A 16,864-nucleotide genomic window follows, 5' to 3' on the forward strand; every position below is an offset into this window, starting at 1 on the left:
GTACGACATTATAGGCTAAAATTCTGTACATAATGTTTTGGAAACAACTTTGTAAACCAGTTAGTGATCATAAATCTCCAACCTATGCACTTTACCAGTAGACGATTCCATGCCAATGGCAGGGAATAAGGCCACTACAGAGCCCAACAAAGCCAGGTCACCCTCCTAAGGCTCCTGCTTTGCTGTTCTGAGCATGTGTTGGTGTCTGAGCAGAGAAGCAGGAAACAGGTGGGCTAGAATCACCAGGCCCTCCCCAAAATTTTGCTATGTATCCCAGTGAGGCTGTGCTCCACCACCAGGGGCAGGCTGGGCTGGGTCACGGGGGAAATCTGTTCCTAATAGGCTGCTGAGTCAAGTCTTGTCCCCCTGGGCTAAAATTTGCCAGCCCTCCCCTGTCCGCCACTGCACTGCACTATCATTGAACTACTTTAACTGCTTTAAAAATAACTTTCTAAAGGATAATGAGATTATTAACATTGAGCAAACAATCAGATTCTGTATATAATCTTGTGGTGATACTGACCTGTGCACAAGGAACTGCATAAATAGATTAACATGCAGTTTTTGCAGTTTGTTCTATAAACAGTGGTTTAATAATAGAGTAGTGAGTTACTAATCATATAATTATTTCCTCTTCAGAGAAAACAGACAAGAAAGGCAGATACAAGAAATGCATTAAAATTATGAGTTAAATGCATTCCACGAAACGGAAACAGAAAAAAAAAAAACAGTCAATAAATAAATACATAATAAAAAAAATTGAGTAAAAAACATCAACAATCATTACTGGAAGAGAATGGGAATGATTTCTATGGAGATTGTGTCTCCTCACCTCGACCATCTGCAAGGCACCTGTTGTATCCCACCGGGCTGAAATACTCGAATATGAACACAGCCACCGCAGACACAATGAGAAGCATCACAAACATCATTACCCAGACATCAGCACTGAATGGCTCTAAGGAGAGAATAACAAAGTGTTTAGCTAAGAAAAATGAGGGGACAGGGAGAAAAAGAGAACGAAGTGGGATAGAAGAAATAACTACAGTAATATATTGTCTGTAATTTACCAAGGAATGCAGAGGGAGAGACAGTTCCATTGCTTCTTGACACCATGACACTAATACCAGTTTCTATGAATGGTACGGAAAAATCCACTACTTCTGAACGCTCCTCATTGATTGTAAGTGATCCAACAGCCATATATGCTCGTTTGGTTACCACCTAAGTTTAAAGAATATACAAATAAAAAAGTTACACGTGTGACCTTAATGCCACAGTACACAGGATCATCCTTTCTTAAATTAAAGGTTTGCCAGGGTAGCACATATCTGGAATGTCTCACCTGCTTGTTTTGCTAGTAGACACACCTATGATTAAAGTGTGGGAAGAGGTAGGGACCTACAATGTACTAGTTAGTGAAATGTATCCACGTCTCGTGACTGTGTTATTTCCAGATAGCTCCCAAAGACAAAGAGCATGGGCAAATGTAAATGCTTTACGAGAGTACAAAAACTGATTACACTGTGGACAATCTGCACATGGCAATACAACTACAAAAGTATAGTCATGACAGTAGCAGCATTCAACAACAAACAGAGGTGAGTGGAAGAGTGTCCATGGATTTCAGTGTGTCATGGCCAGCGACTCAATTTGTGAAGGTCAGCCTGAAACAAAATTGCCTTTTAATAACACATTAAATTAACAACACATTGACATTATAAACAACATTTATAACAGCTCCCCATCTATTGTTGTCGTTGGTAGAAGACAACATTTTAAGAAAGTTGTATAGAAAGTTGACTCTCAAGAACATCTGAGATGTCACTGGTGCCGTAGTATTTGACAAGTTGAAAATAGCGGAAAAAATCTGCAAATTGTATTACATACCAATAATTTTAGAGATCAGTTATTAAGAGGAATAAAGTCATTTGCTTTACTATTCACCTTTCCTACTTCTGGTGCCATTTTGGTGTTATAACTTGTATGCACTAAAAACTTACCTCTCCAATCATTCCATTCCAAGTGCCATTAATTTTTTTCCCATGCTTGCCGTTGGTCACCAGATATAGATCATAGGTGAACTTGACAGTCTTAGCTATTTTCTTCAAGATATCTATACAGAAACCCTTGCAGCATCTCTTGATGTAATTTCCCCCTTCTTCTGTGCGGTTCCTAGTGATCAAAACAAGATTAACATGAGACTTGAAAATTTAACATGTTACCGCCAAGTCACAGCAACTTTATGTCTATTAGGGCCTTCCAGGGAAAGGTGCTTTCTACACCAAGCTCATAGAAACTGATCTTCTATTTTCAGGCATGTTAAATTGCTCTGTGTGCCTAAGACTATATTTCAATTTTTCTAATACTCTATCCTTAGGAACTCTATCCTTATTAAAGGGCTAATAACTAATATAAAAATGAATGCAATATGAAAAAATATTTTTATATTCACAATTATATATGTAAAAGTTTTCATAACCTGAAGTAGTGTAAAGAAAGCTAATTTGCCCTAAGGGGCCACTGTACTCAGTCCCAGATGAGTCCAGTTGAGCAGATATTAAGTGTGTATCTATAACATATATTGTAAGCTCGTTTTACATTGTTAGAACATGCAGAATACCATTATACATCAGTCACGGCTATACTACCAGTTATTCTTTAATGCTGGGTCACAGAGCCCTGCTGTGGAAACTAATTTTCCTCATAACAACACTGCACTCATCGGCTGTACAAGTAAGTGGTCACTCAATAACCTAATCAAATTATGCTGGAAGCCATCAAACTGTCTAATTTATTTTTACGTTATGGGCCTTATTATTAATTAGAGGAAAGCCCTATTTCTGGCGAAAATGGGTGTTTTCAGCAGAGATAGGCTGGCCCTCTATCTAGCAAGCCCTCCCTGTCGCTGGGTCTCTGTTGCTTTAGTCAATCTAACAAGGACAGAGGCAGCACTCAGGATCACAATGGCAGAACTAAATTATTAAATACAACATTTTGTTCCCATTTGTAACATTATAAAATAATATTTTTTAGATAATTTTTTTAGCTTTTTCAAATACATTTTTAAATTTTACAAGTCAGGTCATCCAGTTCCACTGCTCAAGTGTGAACTGGCACACAAGCCTGGACACACATACGCAGATGCGATGAAGTATCGCCAGACAGCTGAGTAACATTCAGCTGCTCCGGAGATATTTTATAATATAACAATTAAATTGTGGTGATAAGAAAATAAACATATATGGCTCAATCTACAAAATAATCACTGGTAGTATCTTTTTCATAGTTGCTAACACTTTTGTGAATAGCAATGGAATTGCAGGGGCATTATCTGTAGAGATATGTCTGAATTATGACCAGTAAATGCACTTTTCTGATGTGCTGACCTCCTTACATCCAGTGACAGATAGTGCCACGACTCAATAGACAGGGGAAACTCATTGTTGAGAGAAGTAGACGCAGTCATTGTAAAAATCTTCCAGGTAACTCCAACTCCAGGTAGCTAAACCATGTACATGTTAAGCCTCTCTCACTCTATACAACCATCCCTAGTATTATATCTCAAACTGCTCCTTTATTATTTTCCCCTGATCTCAGGCAAACCTTTCTTTATCCCCCCATCACACCTTACACCACCACTATCTCACCATTTTACTGTAATGTATACAATAAAAGATCTCTGATGCATATCTCAGGCAACATTAAGATTTCAAATCCTATGGGAAAACTTTGATATTTTGAAGGTGATACACAGTACAAGTGATAGCCCTGAATTCAGTACAAAGTTGTTTGTCACTTCACATATTGATATACGCCTCATGATATGATAACATCTCAGCCCTGACACGGGGCATGTCGGTAACTGTCAGTATGATTTCTCCAGTGTTCAGAACACAGGGAACAGTCTCTTTCATAAAGTCACAGTGAAAAAGATGGTCCAAAGGTCATCCTTATTTCTTAGAGTTAAAAAACAGATTGGAGCTTTAAAAGATCTCTGAGGATGTCAAGCAGTGAAGCATCCCCCATCTACATTAGCAGCTATTTAAAGTCGCTATCCATCAAAGGCTTGAAAAATGTAAGACGTTCAACAAATGCACTCACAATGCATCCTCTCTTTGAATGTGTCCCTCATATTTCAAATATGGGCACATTTGCAATTCTGAGATAAAAGCATTAAAAAGAAACTCAAACAGTATTGGGCAGGACTACCCAAATATGTAATTTTCCTGTAGCACAAATTTTTTATCCTCTGTGTGTGTGTCAATTGCTGGAAAGCGTAGCCTGCATTATTAGAATTTCACTAATAATTAGTATTTCACCTCTCCTTTGAAGTCCACACTATGGGCTAGATTTACTAAGCTGCGGTTTTCAAAAAGTGGGGATGTTGCCTATAGCAACCAATGAGATTCTAGCTTTCATTTATTTAGTACCTTCTACAAAATGATAGCTAGAATCTGCTATAGGCAACATCCCCACTTTTTCAAACCCGCAGCTTAGTAAATCTAGCCCTATCTGTCTATTTTATCCTCTCCACCTTTGTGTTGCTATCATTAAATCACCCCCTCCCCAGGTCACTTGCCCAATTGCTTGACAGCTTTGTGGCCTGGCTAACTTATTTTCAATCCTTTAACATGCCTACTCTCATACTTGGCGATTTCAACAGTCCAATTGATAATCCCACTGTCTCTTCTGCCACTAAACTTCTTTCACTTACTTTCTCCTTTGATCTCTCCCAATGGACCTCATCTCCCACCCACTGTGATGGGCACTCCCTTAAACTTGTCTTTTCCCGCTACTGCTTCATCTCTATTTTGTCCAATATAGCCTTCCCAGTCTCCGACCACAACCTCCTTTCCTTCAGCCTCACCTTAACTCATGCCCTCTCCCCTGCACCCAAATCCACACATAGACAATGAAACCCGAATACTCAATCCACTTCTCATTTTCCCTGAACCAACTATTTTCTCCAATGACTGCATTGTCCTGTCCTAATCAGGCTGCTTTTTTTTATAACAAAACACTCACTTCAGCCCTAGACAATGCAGCTCCATCATTATAGTCTCCGACGATCCAAATCCCAACCATGGCACACCAAACAGACCCACTGTTAGGAACTCCCAAGTCAGTACAGTGAAACTCGGGAACTACTCAGAAGGCCAGGTGTTCGCTGGAGCCCCTAGTGGTGGGGACAGACTTGGCTGCGGGCCGACCGAGGGTCGAGTAGCGTATACGGACTTAAAGGAGTTTCCCAGGGGTGATTGGTGGACGGTATATAAGAGAAATCCAAGGTCAAAAGGTCACAGGCACAGATGCAATATCCAAGGGCAAGCGAAGGGTCAAACTCACAGGCAAAAAAGCAAAATCCGAATTCCAGGCAAAAGGTCAAGGTCAGAAGAGAAGGTTCACAGGTCCAATAACAAGCAGGGGTCAAACACGGGTGGTCAAATCTAAGGTAGCAGGAACCTAAACGGATAGTACAAGCAGGCAGCAGGACTGAGGACAGAACGCTATAACCGGCAATGAGGCATCAGCCCTCATTGCCTTAAATGCAGCCCAGAGCCAATCACAAACAGAGCCACAGTTGCAGACTAATTGCCAGATACTAAAAGGCCAATCAGGGCTTAGCCCTGAATCTCACACCTGCATGCTAAAGACTGCTAATTCAGCCACAGGCTGAATCTAACTATTAGTCCCTAATGCGCATTCGTGCCTGGCTGCAGCGACGCTGCCCGGCCGTTGCCTTGGCAACGGTCGGGAGCTGGAAGGAAGTGACGTCCCGGTCGTCATAGTGACGGCCGGGACGCTGGGACCGACAGGATGCGAGCCGCGGCGGCTGTGAGTACCGCCGCGGCTCGTGACACACACTACCTGCAAAAGTGCTCCCACACTGCAGAGCGCCACTGGAGGAAATCTCTTTCCTATCCTGATTTCTCCCACTATAAATTCATCCTTTCATCTTACAGCACTGTCCTTTCAATTGCCAAAAAAACCATTCTTCAAATCTCTAATATCCACCAAGTCTTCTATCCCACGTCGCCTCTTTGCCAACCTCATCTCACTTCTCTGCCCGACTGCACCTTCCTTCCTAGATTTTGCCATCTATTCCAAAGACAAAGTTCGACAAGATATTTCCAATAACATGACAAATTTCATTCACTGCACCCACTCTACCCACCTTTACCTACGCTCCCCAAACCAACCTTAACTCATTCTCTCCAGTAAATGAAGACAAAGTCTCTACACTCATCTCACCTTCCCCCTCAACCCTATTCCCTCCCAACTTTTATGCTCCCTCTCCTCCACTGCATACCCACCTCTTTCTCACCTCTTCAAGCTGTCTCTCTCCACTGGCACATGTTCATCCTCAGTTAAACATGCCCTCGTTTTGCCAATTCTAAAGAAATCATCTCTTGATACAGTCTCTCTCTTCAACTATCAGCCTATTTCACTCCTTCCTTGTGCCTCCAAACTACTTGAGCGGTTAGTGTACATACGCCTGTCTTACTTTCTCTCCTCTCATTCCATTCCACTCTCTGCAATCAGGCTTCCGCCCCAACAATTACACTGAAACAGCTCTCACAAAAGTGATCAATGATCTACTTACTGCAAAGTCTAAGGGTCATTTCTCCATAGTCATACTTCTGGACCTCACTGCTGCTTTTGACACTGTTAATCACCCTCTTCTCCTACACACCCTTTCTCCATTGGTGATCAACAGTGTCAAAAGCAGCAGAGAGAAATGCAATCGGCCAAGAACAGAGCCTTGTGGGACCCCAACAGATAGTGGATGTGGAGGGGAGGATGTGCCAGAGGTAGAAACACTAAAGGAATAGTTTGATAGGTAAAAAGTGAACCAGGAAAGAACTGTATCACAAATTGGCTTTGTGACTACACCTTAAAAACATTGCCAGAATATGCCCTTGTCTTACTCAACATGCTACTAAAACTTTTATCCATTCTCTTATCATCTCCCGTCTTGACTATTGCAACCTCCTGCTATCTGGCATTCCTGACAGCCATATAGCCAAACTTCAATCCATCGTAAATGCTGCTGTAACACTGATCTTCCTCTCTCACGGCTCCACATCTGCTGCACCACTTCGCAAATCCCTACACTGGCCTCCTGTGTCCTCCAGAATCAAATTCAAATTACTCACCCTTATTTACAAAGCACTCAACAGCACTACACCTGCATACATCTCAAATCTCATATCTAAATACTCTCCCTCTCGCCCTCTTAGATCTACCTCTGACCTGCGCTGTGTCTCGTCTCTGGTAACCACCTCTCACTCCCACCTACAAGGATTCTCCCGTGCTGCTCTCCACTTATGGAATTCCCTACCACACTCAATCAGACTTTCTCACAGCATTCAAATCTTTAGACGCTCTTTGAAAACTCCTCTCTTTTTTAGAGGTGACTTTATCCTCGATAACACTATTCACACTAATTCACCCTCACAGCTGTCCCAATCTCCACTCTAAGTCACATTTTTTTCTCTTGTGTCAGCTGTGCCCTCTTCCCCTTAAAATGTAACATCTCTAATGAGCATGTGTCCCTCATATTTCAAATATGGGCACATTTGCAATAACTTTTGTTTTCATGTCTGCATTTATTTTGTCTACCTTGTATGCCCCTTTTTTATGTATTACTGGTGTCCCTACTGTAAGGCGCTGAGGAGTACTGTGGCGCCTTACAAATCTACGACAATAATAATAATAATAATTTTAGTATACCGTTTTGGACTCATCTTTTAAAAAAAGATATAAAAAGGTATTGATTCTATTACATGAATGTTTGAGACTTGTGCTTTTCCTGATAATAGATTATCCCTATTTTTCCCATACTGCCCCTGGAAATCCTCTCAAAATCAAATTGCTTATCAGTGCACCTCATAGTAACTGTAGTGAGAAGCAGTTCACTGCATATATAATATTATCACCAAATAGCAACAATTATACTGTTCCTAGTTCTCTTTTATGTGTTTCACAACTTTATGGATAACATGTTTCCATATAAGAGATCTCATACCTGCATCTATGGGCCATTCATCTAGTCACTAGTCTATTAGCACTATATAAAAAACATACCAGACACACATAAATAAAAATGTTTTGCTGCTGTACATTGTATGAGAAAAGTAAGTTAGAAATAATGTATTTTAACATCTACATGTATTGTAATAATTTAGTCATACTACCTTTTATTATTTAAGTTGACCCTTTAATTATATTGTACTAGCAGCCATTAATGACATACTTTTTTGTGTTACTGACACAAAACCGTAGAAATAAATCAGTGGGAACAGGCAAGGACATGTGGTGTTGTAGAGTTAGGCAGCATAGGGAGCTGAAGTTAGAGATGGAAGAGCTAAATAGCTGAAGAGGAAGTGGAAGAGTGGTGTCCTGGAGACCTCTCTATTTATGAGGGATGTGGGGAAGTATGGGGACAATGTGAATGATGGGTATGGAGTTTGGAGGTCATGGTGACTGTTGGCAGAACATTACAAGGTCTTTTTAGAGTCCACTACTTCCCTTATAATTTATTTGTTCTAGAGGTAAAACTTAAATATTACGTGTGTGGGGTATTCTATGTGACAAAATATTAACAATGGGCTGATGACAGGACAGAAATTTAAGATATTATTTACAACCCTTCCAGATTGATTGGAACTTGACAGATTGCCCCAATAATACCGAAACTTGTTTTGCAAACACAGATCTGCAACAAATACAAGGTTTCTATTAAAAAGATTTGTTGTATTAGCCAAAAGGTGTACACATTAAATATTTTAGGGCTCCCTTGTGTACTTATAAAGAACACCGAAAGTTGCTGCCAACTGCTTTCTTTCTGGTCTGGTTACATATACACAGAAGGAAACAAAGAACCAACAATACTTTGCTATTTTAGTCAGCAGTAATTATACTGAGATTCCAGAAGTTAGGCCAGGGGAGCTGCTTAAAGGCAACTCCTGGATATAAGATTTCCAGCTTTGGAAATTTGGCCAGAGTAAAAAGCAACAGGCAACAGAGTTTCTCTGCCCAACCAAAGTAGGAGTTGTCATAGAATATTTAGAGTGCACCTACCCTGATCAGTACAATTTAAAACATATTAATATTTTCAGGAATATGGAAGAGCACAAAAAGTCACCAGTTCTACAATACAATAACACAGAGCTGTTATTTTTTTGTAACAGCCCCAGCAATGTTGTTTATGTTGATCTTAACTTTTTCACTGGGTAGAAATGTAAAAACGTCATTGCAAATACCCCTGGAGCATTGAAAAGATTTTATTGGCTTTGCAGTGAAAATCAATTAATCAATAGATCCTATGTATCTTCTCTCTTAGTTGTTGTTGGGGGAATGTTAAACACCTAGATCAGTGATGGGCAAACTTTTTTAGGAGCGGGTCAAATAAAAAAGAAAAACTTTAGGTGGGCCAATATAATTTATTAAAAAACTCAAATATCAAAATATATAATACAAATTTTTATAAAACTAATGTGATGAATGAAACTGTGACTGCATTTCTATAAGTTCCTCGTATCTATTTTTTTTATTTAAATATAAAAACAAATAATTATATTTTAATAATTTTATGCATATTTTAATGAAATTTTTTAAAATATTGGCGGGTCGGATAGAACCTCTAAGTGGGCCGGATCTGGCCCGCGGGCCATAGTTTGCCCATCACTGACCTAGATTAAATCTCCTGAACATTAAAGGAGAAGCTTTGCCATAAAATAAAGGGAAATTATATGGAAAAAATTATTATTTTAAAATCAGATTGTTATTTATGGCTCTTATCTTAGAACTGCATATTTTAGATGGTAACAAAGAAAGTTTATTAACATAATTCATAAAAATTCTGCCATTAGGTTGTATTATTCTTTTGCTATCTGTAAGTGATATTTTAAGTACAGCCAAGAATATAACAGCTCACAGTCTTATTAAAGTACACCTGTTATTCATACATTTTGCTGAATTAATCACTTTGTGACCACAGGTGACTTGTGCCTTCATGACCGGAAAATTTGTCTTGTTTTAACAATGACAGAATTGTGCTGAGATTTCAGATATCCTCAAATTTATAGTATGTTACAAACTCATAAAAAATGCTATTGTCCTTAAATAATCTATAAGTTTGGTGGTTCCAATTGAAAATGTCATAATCATCTGATATTTACAGTGGAGATGGCCCATTTTCTAGCCCACTATGTAGGCTAGAAAATATTCCTGAGAATCCATCCTAACATTTCACTAGATGCCTTCTGTCTCCAATTTGTACTTACTTTAATAGGATCGGATGGGAAGAAGGCAGAAGAGGATTACCTAACAGGCTTCCAGACATTATAGCCAGGAACAGTTGTATATAAGATCACAGACCTTTCTAACATTTACATTTGTTGTGATTCCATGCTGTGGGAAGTGGTAACAAACATATTTATTTTCAGACAGTAGAAACTAAAACATCTAACTGCAGATAGAGCAAGGCTTCAATGGAATTTGGGGACGATAGATGGTTTAACAATAGTTACATGCAAACAATGTGGATGTAATGGATAGTGCATTACAATGTTGTGTAGGTTTTTCAAACATATATGGGTTTTTTTTAACATCATCGCAACAGTGAAAAGATTGGATAATAAATCATATGGCAAATTCAACATCAATGTGGTGCTCAAAATGGTTACATATGAAAGACTTTCTGAATTTCTTAAAGATAGACATCTAGAAAAATATATTCCTAATGTGCCCCTACCTCAGTCAAAGCCCCATGGATATTACACGCAACTGTTTTTAAATAAACTAATAAATACATAAAATCAATAAAGATCGCCATCTTTAAATGGCAGTGCATTCCATTAGTTTTTTGTTGCGGCTATGGAAGAAACCTAACAGCCCTTGAGACTCTGGCTAGGGGGAGAGGGCACCTTAGGAAAATATTGTCTTAGGTGGTAGTGCATCTTTAAGAGCCAAAGTATGCTTATGCTGTAATCTCATTCATTTGGACAGACAGAAGGACACTGGTGCTTATTTGGAGATACGGCATCATATTTTACAAGAGAACTTTTGCTATATAAATAAAGATGACAGGTACAGCCCTGTCACATGTTGTAGAGGTCAAGGTTTATTGTTTTGTTTATTGATTATTTCTGTCTTGTGTTTTTTTACAGATGTTCCACTTAACACAGAAAAGACACCTAAACATAAGCCAGAGTAAAGGGCTACATCTGGAACTAAATCCCCTCTTATGCATAAAGTTGTGGTTGAAAAGCAAACACGAACATTCATTACATACTCAATGCGTATCTGCTTGCGGCAGGGAACTGTGTTCCTCATGCAGGTGCCACTCAATGGATCGACATCTTCTACAATAACAAAGGGAGCCTCCTCCAAGGTAACTATGCTCAGATGTTCATCTTTATGTTCCTCTGAGTTTGGATACAATTCAAACACAGGCCACACATAATACTTCATTTGAAGACTCCGGTCTTTGTACTTCCCAACCTAAACCATGAACAAAGAGAGAAAGGAAGTTAAAATGAACACACAAAGCAATAGCAGGAGCTTTCAAAACAATAATGGTTTTGATTTAATTAAACTCATGTGCTTCTGTGCATGCTGGCACTTGTAGTGCCACAAATATGTACTTTTAATGATGTCCCCATCAGGAAATATTAAGTGTTGCCATATCATAAAAATATAAATATTTCCCCACTGGTGATAAGATAGTAAGCGACTGTAATAAAAAAAAAAATGATAAAATAAATCCCTCTTACATTTAATCTATAACTACATTTTGGCCACTAATTTATTCTTAAAAGAAATTTTTGCCCCGCTACAACAAAACGATAGCTCATTTAAACTTCCACTGTGCCTCCCGTTATATTAACATTGCCCTGCAGTGTAACAGTGCGAGTTTGCAAAATCGCAGCTCCATACATTTGTTGATTTGTATAGCTAGAGTGGAGAAAAATCAGGACAGCCATTTATAGTGATTTTGAAAATGGCGATTTTTAAAGAAACACATCACTTGCGATTTTACATCAAATCGCCGGTTAATAAATCGTCAATTTTAAACTTGCCCAAGAAAAATGAGGGAAATTAAAAACCGCAGCTTAATACATTTACTCCTGGGGGTAAATGTATGAAGCTCCGATTTCTGCAAATTTCTGCGATTTCCGGCGACTTGCAGAAATCGGAGCTACATACATTTATGTATGGTGTTTGAAAAAAAGACATGTAAATCACCTCTGAACTGAAAGTAGTGAAAACCTGATGGAATGTTTAGTATTTTTGAGAACCAAGACTCTTGTTTTGACGGTTAAAATGGATGTAGGATGTGCAGTAAAGCACAGGTTTGATCAGCCCAAATATAAAGTGCTACGGAATTTGTTGGCGTTGTATAAATAAATGTTGATGATGATCAATCAGCATAAAGTTTAAATTAAATTCTCCTGTAAAACATTGCAGTGCTTACAACATTAAAGGCTCTTTTTACATAAGAGCTTTTATAAAACCCCCTTCATTGTGTTAATATGATTGTCATTATTATTAATGTTTAGTTATAAGGAGCCACAAGTCATCTGCAGCATTGGTTAGTACATGCTACAAAGTTGGTAAACAAGACAAATAATACAACATGACATAATATAATATGACAAGTTCCATATATAACAGTGCAGGGCTAACACGAGAGGAGGGAGTGCCCTACTCATGAGAACTTACAATCTATTGGGATGGGGAGGAGGGTAAAACAAGAGCAGGTGAACACATACAAAAGAGAACTAGATGGAAAGTGTTAGAGGGATAGGGATCATTGATCCTTATACTGATATAAAGAGGGCTTTTTAATAGGAGAAGTAATACGGAATGTGAAAAAAAATAGTATATGCAACCTGTGTAGCAGGTCACTTTGCAGCTGATACTTAAAGATAAGATGGGCATCACTGCTGATTATGAAAGAAAAACTTACATACATCCTTTAGAATGTAAGATCTCACCAAGACAGTCCTCTCCACCCATGTATCATGTTTGTCTTCCTTGCACGGCCCTGTTGTCATGTCTTAGGCTTAATCTTCTGCTGTCAGCTCACTTACACGCATGACATTTTGTACCTGTATCTGTGCTAGCTGTAATTGCTACATCAAGACTGAGGGCTAGATTTACTAAGCTGCGGGTTTGAAAAAGTGGGGATGCTGCCTATAGCAACCAATCAGATTCTAGCTTTCATTTATTTAGTACCTTCTACAAAATGATAGCTGGAATCTGATTGGTTGCTATAGGCAACATCCCCACTTTTTCAAACCCGCAGCTTAGTAAATCTAGCCCTAAGTGTGTTATATTATGCTTAATTGTATTCATGTATTTGTTATTATGTGTATTACATGTATGTCATATCTGTAAAATGCTTATAAATAAACATTGATGTTACTTGTTATTACTGTACAGTAATCCTCAATATCTTAACTGCAATGCAAATTATTGCTTGAATACACAATATTCCTACACAAAAGTATGGGTTAGTAACATTAACAAGTACATAAACTTACTTATTATCTACAGATACGTAGAATGATTAATTGGAACAAACAGTGGGAATTACATACGTTGAATCACCAATCACTAATATATAGTGTTAATGGAAGCACAACTCATTTGTGTGAACACAGACTCTGTTCAGCTAGTGATGTGTCTTATCATCTCTTTCAATTAAACATACTACATGTATAGCACCAACAATTTCACATATTAAGTAGGACATTCAGGAACATAACAAAAGAGGCCTGAGAGACCCTTCTCTGTCAACTCACAGCCGTTCATTTTCTCAGGGACCCAGCAATATTTCTGATCAACAAACCTGTTCCCTCCATCAGCAAGTCAACGGACTGTTTGGCTCTTCAAATAAGTCAAGCCTGCAAATTATTAATAGCCTAAGCCTGGAAAAATCTCTTCCCCCTACCAAACCCGATTTAATAAACACGTTATGGCACATCTCATACATGGAATATATTACAGCTCTCCTTAATGACTCACTCCCTAAATTTTGTGAGACAAGATCCCCCTGGTATAGCCTACACGGCTCCCCTGTTGCGGCTAATAAGTAACTGAGAAATTGTGGCTCCTCCCCACCCCCACCCCTCCCCCTCCAACTCTTTCTCCTTTTCCTCTCTTCCTTCTTATTTCCAGCACAGTATCATTAAATACCCACTTTGTTATGTTTCACTCATTCTACAGGTTATATTGCAGAACTAATATCTCTGTAACTCTGTTTTTCTTTTTCTTGTATGCCAAATATGTTCTGCATTGAAGTTTTCTCTTTTTCCAAAGTGTAAAAATAAAGATTTTAAAAAAAAGAGGCCTGAGAGCTTGCAATCTAGAGGGATTAGAAACTAAACATTTGGAGTAAATGACAGATTGAATTAATGTGCATTTTAAGGTAATGTTGATGTTATGATTCCTAGTAAACTCAGGAAGCGGCCACAGAAGTATAATACAAATGTCTTTATTCCGGCAAAATATATGAGCAAAGATTCAGTTCAAGGAACATGCAGGTTTTCATAAACAGGTATAACTCCCAACATAAATATGAACAGGCGTGGCAGGAAGGTACACAGAAATAACAGGTTCCAGTGAATGCAAATACAGTTTAAATGCAGGGATAAGAATGGTGAGTTACTCAATGCCAGGATGCAAGAGTCTGTCCAGGGAAGCAAATAGGAGTAGAGTCCAATGACCAAGCAGAGGTCTTGCAACACTAGTAAAAGTAAAACCAGAGTCCAAGCAAAGTACAGGGTCACAAGCAAACTAGCATAGTCCGGTAATCAGGCTGACGTCTAGGGCAACGAGAGTTCAAGCAGTATACAGTATTCAGGCAGAGTTCGGGGTCACAAGCAAACAAGCATAAACGGTAAACAGGCCAAGGTCACAACAGGAGATCAAGTATCAGCAGAACCAAACTGGAACAGGGGGACACAAGCAGCAGCCAGGTATACACGGATGAACTGCACTGAGCACAGGTTGAGGCAGGTATATGAAGCTGAGAGCAAGGTGCAGTTCTAATTGGCAAGGAGGTTAACCCCTTCAGGCATGGTGCAAGCTCAGCAGCAGAACAGCAGGGCCTCTGGAGGGTTAAAGGTACTGCTGACACATACAAAAACACAGGCAGAGTCATAGCAGTTGAGCTTTACAGTAAGAGTACAGTATACTGTAAGTGAATGTCATAATGTTCCTGTCAAGTGAATTGGAAGGAAATGTTACTGATCACTGTAATAAGACTTCTGGAAGACGTGAGATTTTCAGGAACACTTCTGAAAGTTGTTTGAGTACCTAGGAGAGCGAGTAAAAGATATAGTTTAATTTGGAGGTGGTATTTGGGGGGGTATATGTAGTTGTGCAGCTTTGCAGAGGTCGTGGTATCTAAAAGTGATAGCCCCCTTTTTGACAACTGACCTCCTTATGCCCTATCCCTTAGCAATTAGGTGGTGGTCTCTCTTCCGACCTATTGAATTGGAATAGATAGGTTAGTTGGTTAGTTAGTTAGTTAGTCATGCTGTAGAAGCTGCCTTCACATACACAGCTTGGTTTGGATTCTGGCTAGACAACTTGAATGGATGATGTCCTACTGGTTGTATCCCTCCCCACCTTCTTACTATATGAGGGTGGCAGGCAACAAGGAAGTACAAAAATGGACAACACATTTAAGACAAGTGTGGGAATTTCTCTCATTTTCTGCTTTACTTGGAGACTCTGCCAGTAGTTTCCCTCCTACTGGAGAACCTGGCAAATAATTGTTGGCAATCCATGCTGAAGTTGTGGCACAGGTTGCGTTCTCTGTGGCACAAGGAATGCGGGAGGTGGTTAAGCCTGTCAGAGGCTTTCAGTAATGATTGATATCGGAACAGTTTGCTTATTGGAATAAGCTCAACAAGATATGATAAGAGTATTGATTTGAATTTTTTTTTTGATGGCTTGTGTTAGAGAAAGCACCAAACCATTTAAATATTTCTACTTCTTTAGAGGCAAGCCCTGAAACTTAAGTGTCACAGTGTGTTTCTGTATTTGTATAATGGTATGTTTTATCTCCCTGACTGTTCAGCCCAGCAGAGTATATTGTTATCATATAAAGAATACAGTGGTAGAGTCTATACCTGTATTAGCTTGGAGTATTAAGAATTATTTGGGCTTTGTATAAGCAGATTGATCTTTACAACAGGACCTTAGGATATCATTGAGACAGTGCGTTTGCTATGGAGATAACATTAAAAATATCTTGAGCAAGGTATGCATGTTTGCTTATTTGTGAATGCAATAAATAGTAGGTATATATTATGTGAAAAGTTATATTTGTTATGATACATGCAGTGTCACTATTTCCAACATTTGTTGGTTTAATCCCTTCTCCTTCCATGCACATTCCATACTGCATTACAACCTGTTGCAGATGTTATTGTTCTCTAATGGTTCTGATAACAGTCTTGTTTGAAGAATGTCCCAGGAGAAGTAATTAAAATTAACAGGGAACAGCTTGTTTGGAGTCTGTGCCAGACTGGAGAGGCAGAGGAAGGCACAGAAGCGGGTGGAAGGTGATGGCATGGAGAGGATGTAAGTTTTTATTATAAAAGAGCATTGTATATGTATAATATTATTAGTGTTTATATAGTGCCACAATGTTATGCAGCGCTGTACAGAGAATATGTCATTTACATCAGTCCCTGTCCCATTGGAGCTTGCTGTTTAAATTCCTTAACATACTATCACACACATTAGGGACCACTTTAGCCAGCTGCTTAATACCTTGCATGTTTTTGGAGTGTGGTAGGAAACCCACGAAAACACAGGCAGAAAACACATATTCCAC

The 16,864-nt window shown here is 39.0% G+C and overlaps 1 protein-coding gene across 1 annotated transcript in view; it reads right to left on the minus strand.

Moving 5' to 3' along the window:
• GRIN2B (glutamate ionotropic receptor NMDA type subunit 2B) overlaps nucleotides 1–16,864 on the minus strand; it is a 474,891-nt gene that overhangs the window by 27,358 nt on the left and 430,669 nt on the right. Inside the window, exons 6-9 of the mRNA XM_075182877.1 lie at nucleotides 11,303–11,511; nucleotides 2,004–2,175; nucleotides 1,071–1,224; nucleotides 833–958 (exon numbers count right to left, since the gene is read on the minus strand). Of these exons, the coding sequence (XP_075038978.1) occupies nucleotides 833–958; nucleotides 1,071–1,224; nucleotides 2,004–2,175; nucleotides 11,303–11,511 (661 nt within the window). The remainder of the gene's footprint in view (nucleotides 1–832; nucleotides 959–1,070; nucleotides 1,225–2,003; nucleotides 2,176–11,302; nucleotides 11,512–16,864) is intronic.

The sequence above is a fragment of the Mixophyes fleayi genome, chromosome 8, assembly GCF_038048845.1.
Source record: "Mixophyes fleayi isolate aMixFle1 chromosome 8, aMixFle1.hap1, whole genome shotgun sequence".
In the NCBI taxonomy this organism is placed as follows: domain Eukaryota; kingdom Metazoa; phylum Chordata; class Amphibia; order Anura; family Limnodynastidae; genus Mixophyes; species Mixophyes fleayi.